At 40.9% G+C, this 12,103-nt stretch overlaps 1 protein-coding gene across 4 annotated transcripts in view; it reads left to right on the forward strand.

Moving 5' to 3' along the window:
* Positions 1–6,664, forward strand: part of runx1t1 (RUNX1 partner transcriptional co-repressor 1) — a 57,591-nt gene extending 50,927 nt beyond the window's left edge. For 2 of the 4 annotated variants that reach the window (XM_065470905.1, XM_065470906.1), the window contains exons 10-11: positions 1,306–1,538; positions 2,358–6,664. In XM_065470905.1, the coding sequence (XP_065326977.1) occupies positions 1,306–1,538; positions 2,358–2,681 (557 nt within the window). In that variant the 3' untranslated portion in view covers positions 2,682–6,664. The remainder of the gene's footprint in view (positions 1–1,305; positions 1,539–2,357) is intronic. The other 2 variants (XM_065470907.1, XM_065470908.1) reach the window with 1 other exon arrangement.
* The last annotated feature ends 5,439 nt before the right edge of the window (positions 6,665–12,103 follow it).

Raw genomic sequence — 12,103 nt, forward strand, 5'->3', positions numbered from 1 at the left:
ACGTTCTGTAGGAATTCCACCGCTTAACACCCACGCGGAAGGTTATTCATTCCTCAAAACAAGGATAAAATAACATATTGCTCCGGCTGAAAAGCACGTTTTGTGAGTGATTACCTGCGATTAATCAGCTCATGTTCTTGTGAGAATATCCTCGGGATATTCTTTTCCAAATTAAGTAGAAGTAGTAAAATAAGTAGTAAAATTCCAAATCTTCCAGCAACGTTGAACTTTACATTAATATGTCACACACTGATGTAAATATGCTTATTTAGACATTTAAAAAGTTCTTTAAAGGAAATTAATCAATGTTTGTACTAAATCATAATAGTTTAATTAAATCAGCTGACGAGTGTCCCCGTTATCCTGTCAGTCTACAACATTTAGACTTGATGTGCTCTTAAATCTTGTCAGATATTAAATAAATGATAAAATACTAATATTAAATATTCTAAGCTGAAAGTTGGCCTTGAAATATAAAATAAACATGAATAGTTAAAGTAGTTTTCTTTGCCGTGTGAAATAATCCATTGCAGATTTTGTTTTCTAGTTTGCATCTTCTAGATTTGTTAAAACAGTGATGCAAGTTGTGTGCATTTAAAACATGCATGTTTGGACTGATGGAGTAATTGAATTCATTTGTAGCAGGAGAAATTTTTTTTTTGTTGTAATTTGTTGCTTGGTTTGATATTCCCATAAATAAATACAGACAGCAGGAGAGCTGAGTAGCAAAAACATTTGTGTGTAGTTGAGTTTAGCACGCGCTGCGGACTTAAACACACATCAAGACAAGCTCAGCCCGCAGCTCATTGAACGCGCTTTAGCTAGGAGAGAGCGCAAGAGAGGTTTTCTACTGAGATGTTTTTGCAGACTCCCATTGGTTGTTAAAGTGGGAGTGAGTTGCAGTCTCTGCTGTTGCCACATTTTGAGATATTGCTGTGGAGTCAGCCCTTATGGGTCTCTTGCAGTTGCCTGTCTTGCTGCCTCAGAAGCTGAGCATCTGACTGAAAGCATAACAGGAAAAAAAAAAAGCTTCTAGCCAGAATATGAAAACTGCTCATCCACGCAACTTCAGACTCAGCACTGCTCTCTCCTGAAGTAGACGGGATGAACGACTGGAGAGCAGAATGAAAACCTGACAGAGACACAAACAAGCACAATGAGACTGTGAATATGCTAAAGGGTTGTTTAGAATGGCATATAGCAATTTGGAATCAGCAGCAGCGAATATGTTATTCCTGTTTAAAAAGTGATGATGTACTCGTACTGAAAATACAGTCCAGTGAAAATGCACGCGCTACATTGCAGGTACGGGAGGCTTGACTTCCTCTGTCTCCACACTCTTTCCAGAAGAGGCTGTGAATGAGGTGAAGCGGCAGGCCATGTCAGAGCTGCAGAAAGCCGTGTCAGAGGCTGAGCGCAAGGCTCACGAAATGATCAGCAGCGAGCGGGCCAAGATGGAGCGAACAGTGGCCGAAGCCAAGCGCCAGGCAGCCGAAGAGGCGCTCTCCATAATCAACCAGCAGGAGGATTCCAGCGAGGTAGAAGCGAATGTACACATTCTCAGTCTTTCATCATCAGTGTCATTATTGTCTTTTTGTGTTTGACTTTTGATGCAAGCTGTGGTAGATTATACAGATGCTGTAGTTTTTTATTACTATTTTAGAAAAAATATTACATAGTGCACATTTTTGTAAAACCTAATTCTGATTATCCACCCCTTATGTGTTAGTGCATATGGAAGAGCAAAATGAAGTAAAGCAAGGATAATGAAGCACCTATTACCCCCGAGTAGCTACTTTACAATGCTTGGAAGGGTGTTACCTTTTGAGCTGAGAGGAAATAAGTAAAAGCATTTGGTAATCACCATTAGAGACCTGAAAGTTGAATCATTTAACTGAGAGGGAACTCTGCCGTTCATCTGACATTAATTGCAGGAGCGATGTTTGTAACAGAGAAGCGCCCCAGAGGAGAACTTTGGCTGTTTATAACTTTGTTCTCCTCTTTCCTCTGGCTATGCAGGCGCCCTGACATGCTCTCCTTGCGGTTTCCAAGATATATAAGTGGCCCTAAGTGTAACAAGAGATTTTTTTTTATCTGTCTGTGGTTTGGGTCAGGCTTAAGTGCCAAGCATAGAAGTAGAGGCTTGTTTCATGGTATCCTGTGTGGTGCACCACTTTCTGCTGCTAATCTTCACGTTGTATTTGCTAGTTCCCAGTTTAATGTGGAATTTTCTTTACTTTTGGTCACAACGTGTGATTAGATTTTCATGTGAAAAGAGCATTAAACCAATACAAATTGGTTTTTGTCTGACTGCTACTTTTTGGGGTTATTTGACTTTGTCTCTTTCTGTCCGTCAGAGCTGCTGGAACTGCGGACGGAAGGCCAGTGAGACATGCAGCGGCTGCAACACGGCACGCTACTGTGGCTCCTTCTGCCAGCATAAAGACTGGGAGAAGCATCACCATGTGTGCGGTCAGACCCTGCAGGCTCAGCAGCAGCAGCAGGCCAGCCAGCAGCAGGGAGGGGTTCCGGGTTCAGAGACCCCCGCTCCCATCAGCTCCTCCGCTTGCACCCCAAGCAGCGGGACCGGGAGTCCGGCTGCTACCCCCCCTGCTGCCACCCCTCGCTCATCCACCCCTAGCACCCCGTCCTCCTCTGCCCTTGATGGCACACCACGCTAAGAAACTCACACAGAGGTAGGAGGCAAAGGCTTCCCAGGTGTAACAGCCAGCCCTCAACCCGACAACTATCGTGGCTGTCTACATTGCCCTGCAAAGATGCTTAGATACTAGAATGAGACGGCAATACTTCTGTCTATCTTGCAGCGTAGTCATAGAAGGAGGAAGAGGAAGTCCATAATCAGGTCATATTGACTTGCCATGACTTTAAAGAAACACAAAGATATTCTTTGTTTTGAATGAATGAATTTAAAAGTTGACATTCTTTTACTGTTACACTTGCTATTCTTGTTGACTGTTTGTCCTTGTACCTGTTGTTGTTAAAGTTGTCGTCATTGTAGCTTATCTTATTTTCCCCTGTAAATATGAAGAGACTGATCAGAGATAGCCGTGAACTCAAGACAAGTATATCTGACCTGCCCTTTTCAAACGTTTTTATTTTTCATCCTGGAGTCAGTGGTTATTTCCTTCCTGTACACGAGACTAGTCAACCTCAGACATTTATCAAACAGCATATCACGGGGAATGTAACTGTCTCGGAGAACACTTTGGGATAAGAGAGATATTAGATTTAAGAATCCTGAAAGACACACAGAAGGATGAATAAGCATGTTCGCTGCCTGGAGAGGGGAGAGGGGATGGACTGAATCTCCGGCCCACAGACCGCCACGAAACGGGCAGATGTGCAGCAGATTGCCAGCTGTTCAACCAATGTTATTTCCCTCTCACTTGTAATAATATCCAGGTCAGTGGTCTGGGAAATACAAATCCATTTCTCTGATGTAAAAGGAAGAATTCTTGGATAAGATACAAAAACCTTGCCCACTGCACACTTGGAGGACGGACCAAATACAACTCGATCGCTCGGTGGGTCACAGACGCTCTCAAACAGGAAGTGAAGTCATCAACCCACTGGCAAGACTGTCAAATGACCTCGACAGCAGGCTCGGGAAACATAGACTCGCCCCAGACAACCTCCCCTCCTATCTCGACTCTGACAACATTTTTCATCTTTCTTCACATTCTTACTCGTTTTCTGTAGATGTCATGGTGTTTAAGACTTCTGTCCTGTGGTGTCACCAATGGTTATTTATTGTATATGTGTTGGACAATTGTGACAATGCATAGTACTTCAACCAGTCACAACTCTAAGTCCTTCATAACTCTTTCTCTCTAGCTGGTGCAAAAAGAGATAAAAAAAAGAAGTGTTATCTTTTCTTTTTTTTTCTTCCCCAAGCTGCTTCTTTTCTATTCTGTGTATAAGTGGTAGATTCCTTGTAGTTCTATAAGTTTTCCTTCCCTACGTCCTCAAGAAAAGACACAAGCTATATCTCAGAGCTGCTACTTGAGTCCGACCCAGATCTTTTCTGAGAACTAGCATGTTGCGCGGAATGCTAACCTAAATGTTTTGTACAAGGGACATACATAAATGTATTTGCACTGTCACAGAGGTTATCTCGGCATGCTTCTTTTCAGCATACTTGTGTTGTCGGTATAGAGCCATAACTCATCAACTCATTTTGTATGTAGTATTAGCATCTTCTATTCTCACTTTCTCTGGATGGGAGGAGATGGAAAAATGTAAACCACCAAACCCATTCCGTTCTTCTTTTTCTCTTTTTTTCGGTTTTGTTTTTTTTTTACTCTGCGTGCTAAGAAGAGCAGCCATAACGTCTTTTATTTCCATTGTTGTTGTTTAAATAGTTACAACAGTGCATGCACATTACTGAACGTTTGTTAAATATTTGTTATTTTTTAGAAAAAAATGAAAAAACAACCAAAAAAAATATAATAATAATTTAAAAAAAACAATACAAAAAAATTATTCTAACAAACTAACTTTCCAAATGCAGAGGTGTAGACTCCGATTGACAGCTTTAACACTGCAAAGCACCAGGTAACACGCAGTATTAACACAAGAGTTAAACATAAAAACACCAAAAACAGCCAAAGACTGACACCAAGGACCAAAATCCTGATTTAAACGATTTTTGAAAAGAGGTTTGTCCACTCAGACATTCGGGCATTCGTTTCTCCAGCTTTTGTTCATATTTCCATGAACAAAAAGAAAACGACGTCCAGCGCCAGAAGATTCATTTATCTTTACCATATTCTGGAAACCACGAGCACTCGTCTCACATTGTGGAATAAGAAGGTGTGAATTGACCCCAATGAGCGTGCAGAGCGGAGATACACTTTAACTGCAGCAATAATAGCTAATGTGACACAAACGCAACTTCTGAAACCATTTTTGAAGCGATCCTCGAGATTTCTTTCCTTTTTTTTAATACACATTTTGTCATTACACAACTGTCAGATTCAGTGCCCATTTCAGCTTTAAGCAGTTAAGTTTTTGATTCGCAGAGGTAAATGTGAGACTGGGCTTTCACACCAACGCCATTGTACTGTATTTATTTATTTATATCATTTGGGTTAATCCATCGCAATTTTGTCGAAAACCTTTAGCGTAAATCAGACAAACCTCTCAATCGCAGTACGAGAGCACTTACCCCGACACTCACCCCAAACACCTTGGTGCTACACAGAAGCGCGTTACAAATTCTGACCTCAAGGAACAAGTGGAGGCCCACAAAGGTTTCGGGGCAGTTTGCTCCCTCTGTACTTCCTCATCTCTCCCTCCTTGTCTAACTACAACATACACTTGCATTCTTGACTTTAAAGGGTTAAACAATCCAAAAAGGTGTCTGACACCCTACTAGCGACTTCTCAGAAGCTGTGAAGAAACAGCCAAGCTGTTTTAACACTAGTGTATTTAAAGGTATACAACAAATAATGTATGTGTTCATAATTATCAGGGCAAAATCTGGGTTTAAAAAGAAAAAAAAAAGAGAAAAAAAAGCTAGGAAACACGATCATTCAATGATGCTTTGAGAAGCGTTATTGTTATTTTTTTTTCTTTCTTTCTTCCCTCCTCTATGTGTGTTTTGCTACAAATTCCTCGGTGGCAAACAAGTCTCACTCTACCTCTTACAGCACGATAAGAGCATCAGTCACGGCGCTGATACTGGTCTAGTCGAAACCAAATGGGCACAAGAGAACAGGAAAATATAAAACCCAAAGTCGAAGCTCATACAGCTGCAAAACCATATCACTACTTGGTAACAATGCAGACCTCATAAATAAATGAAACCTAAATAGAAATGAGAAAAAAAAAACTTTTGTTATGTTCCTTTATGCCTGTGGCATTTCTAGAGTACATCAAGAGTTTGAATTGTTTGAACAGATTTGAGAAAATTGTGCTAATTTTAAAGAAAAGTGTTGTCGATTCCTATCTCGACGGCACAAGCTAAGGTCACAGATAAGAAATGTTTCTCTTGCTCTTTTTTCTTCCCTGTTTCCCCACCGCCTTTTCTCCTCTTTTTATATTGTTTTTTTCTCTGTTGTTAAGACATGCGGAAGTGCTTGTCGATTTGTCAGCTGGGGGAATATACAAAAGGTCAATCTTTGAAAAGAAAAAAAAATTGAGGCTATGAGTTTAGGCATGCCTGTTTTTCACAATGGGGGAAACGTTATTTAAATTTCCTACTTAACATGAAACAATAGGGAAATGGAGGGGCCGACAGCAAACAGCAAGGCCGTAGCATTAATTTGGGGGGGAAGGAGTTGAACTTCAGGGGTGGGAGGGTTTTTCCGTTCTCTTGAGAAAATTTATTGTGAGAAAAAAAAAACAGAGCTCAAATAATTTGAAGTTGTTGTGCAATACTTAATTAAGACATGAAAACCACAGGTTAGTGGTAGGCTGACGCTAAGCGGTCTTTCCATCGCTTACTGTCAGTGTCCTCTAGAGAGCTTTCCAGTCTACTATGTCAGAACTGTGGTTTCTTGTTGATTTTATTTTCTTTTTTTGTTTCTTAATTTTAATTCTTTTCTTTTTTTGGGCTGTAAACTATGGTCTGTCAGTCTGTGAAACTTTGCAGTATAATTCTGGTATTGTTGTTCTTTACGGTGTAATAAATATGTTAATTCCTGCCCAGAGAATTCAGAGTTGTGTTATTTCATTACAGCGGCAAGCCTAAAGGGGCGTCCACGCAGGAAGCAATATTTTCAGTGGTGTGGCGGCCACAGACAAAAAGTCAACGACATTAGGCGACTTTAACAGGTGAAATCACAGCTGCCGGTGTGAAGTTAAACTTTTCTCTGAAGCAGCTACCAGTAAGCGTGAAGGATGCCACTGCTTGACACATTGCAAGGTGATAACTGCATCAGAGGGTTACCTAGACGATCAGAGCCTGGAGTATCCGTTAGTGACTGATTGTCAGCATCACAAAGAGAAAATCGTTTCCTGTGTGGACATCTCCTTAAAGCGAGCTTTAACAAGCATTTTCTTTTTTTTATTAAAACAGCTGGTCTCCATAATGATGATCTTATCTTGGAGTAAGAAGTAGACCTTTGACATTTGAAAGAAGCAGACATTTAGATCCATTGTATTCCTGTTGTGTAGGGCCTAACAAACAGCACCATACAACAAAGCTGATGTCAAATTAAATTCCTGTCCACTGCTGTTTCCACGGGTCGTGCACTTCTTGATTTTGTAACCCAGCTGGGTTTTTAGCCACAGCAGGGTTGAAGACAGAAGTGTAGGATCATGTCGGAGTACAGAAGTTCAAAGATTCACCGATTATACAGAGGGAGATGTTGCACCAGTCTGAAAAGATTAGACTAGTGAAAAAAAAAGCTTGGACGTGGCTGTGTGATGATACGAGCGGTGCACGAGTATGCTGGGGTCTTTAGGAGGACGACTGGCTCTACGGGAAGACACTGCTGCACTGCTGCAACAGATGAGAAGGATGAGAAGGATACCGTAGGTCATATTCAGCATATTTTGAGTCATATTAGAACTATAAGGCAGCCGTTCCTGTCCTATTATAACATTGCGTCTAAAGTTCATACACAGCCAACTTTAGCTCAAGGTGTGCTTTACACGCTGCTAAAATATGGAGTGGAGGTCTAGAAGTAATACACCTGCCAGTGTATATCTTCTGTTCAGTACTTGACGCATTCAGTCTGCCCAAGTCACGTCTTGTGTCTTGAGTTTTCTTAGTTTATTGCGTGTTTTGCATCTTTGAGTGCCTGACAAGCTGAAACATGAACAGATTTGAGTGTCAGGGCTTGTATTAAAATATAAGCAATTAATTGCAGTTTAAAACCTATTTTGCTATTTTGTTAACTTTTAATTTGTTCAGCTGTCGTTTTTAAAGTGGAAATCCCAGGAGTGCAAAGTGGAAAAATAGTTATTTCTAAGTTCTCTGTTGCGAAACCCCAAAAGTGACTTCTTCATTTCTCCACACAGATGGTTTTTCGGTGGTTAACAAGGGGCACATTTCTTTTACTGTGTCTTTAAAATGTACATAGAAAACAACAGCTTGTTCCTACTTAATTGTGACATGATATAAATCTGTAAATATTTTTTGTTATGATCTTTTATTTGGTAGCTTGCAATTATAATATTTCACACGTTGGTTCATTTTATTTACTAGACGCTACAGTCACAACTTAACAGCGCCCTTTGCACCCACTCAAGACAATGCCACCACATACTCTCAAGTGCATTTCTGAGGCATCCAAAATAAGGTCAGTGGTCACTTAAAATAGCTTCAGTGTTCATTTTTACACACGCAACCTCAATTTGCACAGTGCAAATGAGGAGAACAGGAATTCGGGCAAAGTAGAACCTATCCAATTTTCAAAATAAAAGACATCACGCAGCCTAAACATGCTACACAGAGAAATACAGCAAATCAAACATTTCTTATAAATTGTGGTCCAACAGAATCTTTTTTTTTAAACTAAGGAAAATGGCCTGAAAAAAATGATGGTTCTCCTAGAAAAGATGGAATTTATTTCAGTGACCATTGCGGGTTTTTCTTCAGTAACCATCAGTAACCATCCTGAAGAGTTTCTACAGTAAATGTTGATACTGAAACAGCATACTGTTTTACTACTTGATCATAAATACAATATATATTATCAAAAACCTTTCTTATAATGTGTGTGATGGTGATGTCCATGTCATTTGTTAGAGTTTATCTGTCTGTATAACATCCACGACTCATGGCATTGTGTTTTTGGGGTATTCCTTCTTTGCATTCTTGCGATAACACCATATTTCAGGAATTTCTTCAAAATGGGAACAAATGTTTACATGGATTTAAGGATGAAACGATCAGAGAGTTCGTTGTGATCTTAAAGAAGATGATTTAGACTTTAACCCGATTCATGAATGAGATATGGCAGCAACACCTCGAGAATATGTCTTAAAATGTGGTAAATATGTCCACTTAAAGGTGGGCTGATTAGATTTTGGTGGTAAAAGGTCAAGGTTAGTGTGATTTCACGTGGCCATAACTGAAAAATTTATAGGCCAATTATGATGGGAAAAAAATCATACAAATGAAAAACTTTTAATATTCAAAAAGTGAACTTTGTAGGACATCACAGTGATTTATTTTATAAAGCACCACATAGGACTGTGACCATATTTACAGTTGGTCTGACACTGAAGATTCTGACTTGCAGATTCAGGGCATCCTGGTAAGATTGTTCTCCTGGTTTGCTTGAGATTGCCTTAGCCCAAAAGCAAAAGTAGAAACTGCAGTCAATAATTTAGTTTCATAAGTATGTAAAGCCAAAGGTTTTGTTATTAGAAGCTGCAGGCTAAAAAAAATAACATCTTAAGCATTTGCAATGTAATAAATCTTTTTTTTTAAAATCTGTCTACATGCACTAGTTTAAATATAACATTCTTGCTTTAATGAAGGCAAATGCTATGTGTAAACATAACTGGGTACTGATTTTGCTTTTTCTCCACTCTCCCTCTCTCATTTGTTAACACTGTTGCCGACAGAAATGTGTGTTATATCTTTCAGCACGGGTTCCTCCCAATTCAGCTCCAGAGCAAGAAAAGCAATAATATTTTAAAAGCAAACCTTTGGATTCTCACTTTAACCACAAACGTATTTTTATTTTTAGAATAAAGTCTAAAAAGACACAAAACAGAATAAAGTCAAGGCAGTAATTCTAGCCCTATCTTAAATGACAGACTCTGAGTGATGTGAGAAATCATATTGTGCTGTGTTTAACAAGTATGAAACAGAAAAAGCTTCAACAATTTTGTGTTTTTAAGCAACAAGTTTGATTTATTGGAGCTGGTAACTGATGACTCGTAGGTGTGGATGTGAACATGAGTGGTTGCTGGGCTGTCCGTGTCGGCCCTGTGATGGACTGGAGCGTAGGCTCCAGCTCCCTTGCTACTCCCATTGAATAAGCAGTTAAGAAAATGGATGGGAGGACTGAGGTGCTGATGTGAACTGGTCAGAAACAGGTGCAATAAGTAACTCATTAGACAGTAAGACATATGGTAAAAATTTTACTGACTCTAAACTAAACATATTATCTCCGCCTGCATCAGACTCTTGGAAGAACAAAGAGCAGCTGCTGCAAGTGACAAATGAGCACAAGTAGGTAAGAAAACGAAATGATTAATTTTCAGGGTGCCACGCAGCCTCGGGTGGCCAAGTGTTGGGGCTCACTGTGATGTTTAAAAGAGGACAAACAGTAATCAAAACCAGCTGGAGCCAATTTGTGGCCTTGTAAGCATTGATTATCATCCCATTAATATGTGACCTGTATATCTATGTGCTTATTAATACAGTGTAACAAACGAGCTGCAGTGATTATCCAGTGTGGGAGACAGAGAATCTCATCTTCTTGAAAGACTAATCAAACAGCTGGTGTAACAGCCCCCTCTGCTATGCATTAAAATGTCACCAAACATAATGACAGGGCTCAGTGAAGTGTTAAAACTAAAGTAGAAGGATATCCATTACAACAAAGAAGTTACCATATGAGCCTTTGGTGGAGATTTTTTTTATGTGCTGCTCTAACACCAGTGCAATTAACCCTGAGCTAACCTCAGGTTTTCACATGACACGATACTGCCGGACGTCAAAGAGCTGGAATCAGGTCCCATTCAAAACAAATGACAGTGAAGCCACAAAGCAGCTCGTCAGCTCTGGAAGCTCTTCCTTTTTTATGACCTCGTCCCCTATCCTTATCTCTGTGTTCAACCACTTTGGAGTTGATAAAGCTCAGGGATGAGTTGGACTGCTGTGATATTCCTGCCACATTCTTCTACATAAAGTTCATTGTGACCAGAGCTCTTTTCTTCTTCCCCCCACCACCCACCCACCCTCATCTTCCTCTGGCTCTTTCCCTGTCTTTTCTCACTCTCTCTTATCAAGCCAGGCAGAAGCAGTCAGCAACTTGAATTAAGCGCTAGTTGGGGGGGGAGCTGCTTGGAGCCGATAACAATACAAAATGGATTTTCTCAAACAGAGAAAAACAGCTGTCTCCATTATTTGAATGCTTCACCTTTCCCCGCTCCATTAATTGGCTCTTTGATCACAGGCAGAGGTGCACAGTGACTGATAAGGAGTAGGTTATTAGTAAAGTAGCCTGGAGGACCGGGAGGCGACCGGCCGTGGCAGGCTGCAGGAGATGAGATAAAGGCGTGGTAATGCCGGTGTGAGAGAGTGCCGGTGAGTGATAGGGCTGTGCCGCCTGGCCCTCTCGCCCCTGCTTGGCTCACGGGCGGAGGGAGAAAGACTAGCAGCAGGACGAAGTGTGATATAGCCGCTAATGCAGGATTGTGAATCAGCTCGTGGGGGATGGAGCGTGGGATTTGATTCTGGAACGGCTCGTTCCTTTAAGTGGTAGATCTCTCCCCTCCTGTATGTCCCTGCCCTGCACTCACCCACTCCTCACAAAATCAAACTGTGCGACAGGAAATTTCCTCTGCGCTTTTCACATTGCCCTGATATGTGGTAAATATTACATCTATGATAGGCCAGGAGGAAGAAAAATTAAGAGTGGGGGGTGACATTACCCCCATCTGAGGCCTTTAAAAAAATGGGCGGCTCCTTTGATGTTGTGCTGAGCTAAATTCACTGCATTAAATCTGATGGAATTTTCACTATAAGCCTGTTTATGTATTTTCTCACACCCATGGACAAGAGGCGATTTGACACACTTCTCAGCGGAGGAAAGGAATCTTCAAGAAGTCACTATCGTGTAATCCCCCCCTCACACACACACACACCTCTTTCCCTCCCTCCCTCTCTGTTCAAGAAATAGGACCGGAGGGGACAAGCAGGGTATTTGTGTGTTGTAAAGCGTGGTAAGAAAAGAGGGGAAGTGTTGATATTAAATTACCGAACACAAGGTTATCTAGTTCCTGCACATGGCTAGGCTGCCCTGGGCCAAGGGTAATCTGCTAATAGCGTTCACAACGAATGACATTATTAAGGAACTGGGCCCATGTGTCAGGCCTCTCTCTGTCTGTCTCTCTCTGTGTCTGTCTGCCGCTCGCTCTCTCTCAAACACACACACAAAGCAAAACAGCGGAG

Source organism: Pelmatolapia mariae, linkage group LG22, assembly GCF_036321145.2.
Source record: "Pelmatolapia mariae isolate MD_Pm_ZW linkage group LG22, Pm_UMD_F_2, whole genome shotgun sequence".
NCBI lineage: Eukaryota > Metazoa > Chordata > Actinopteri > Cichliformes > Cichlidae > Pelmatolapia > Pelmatolapia mariae.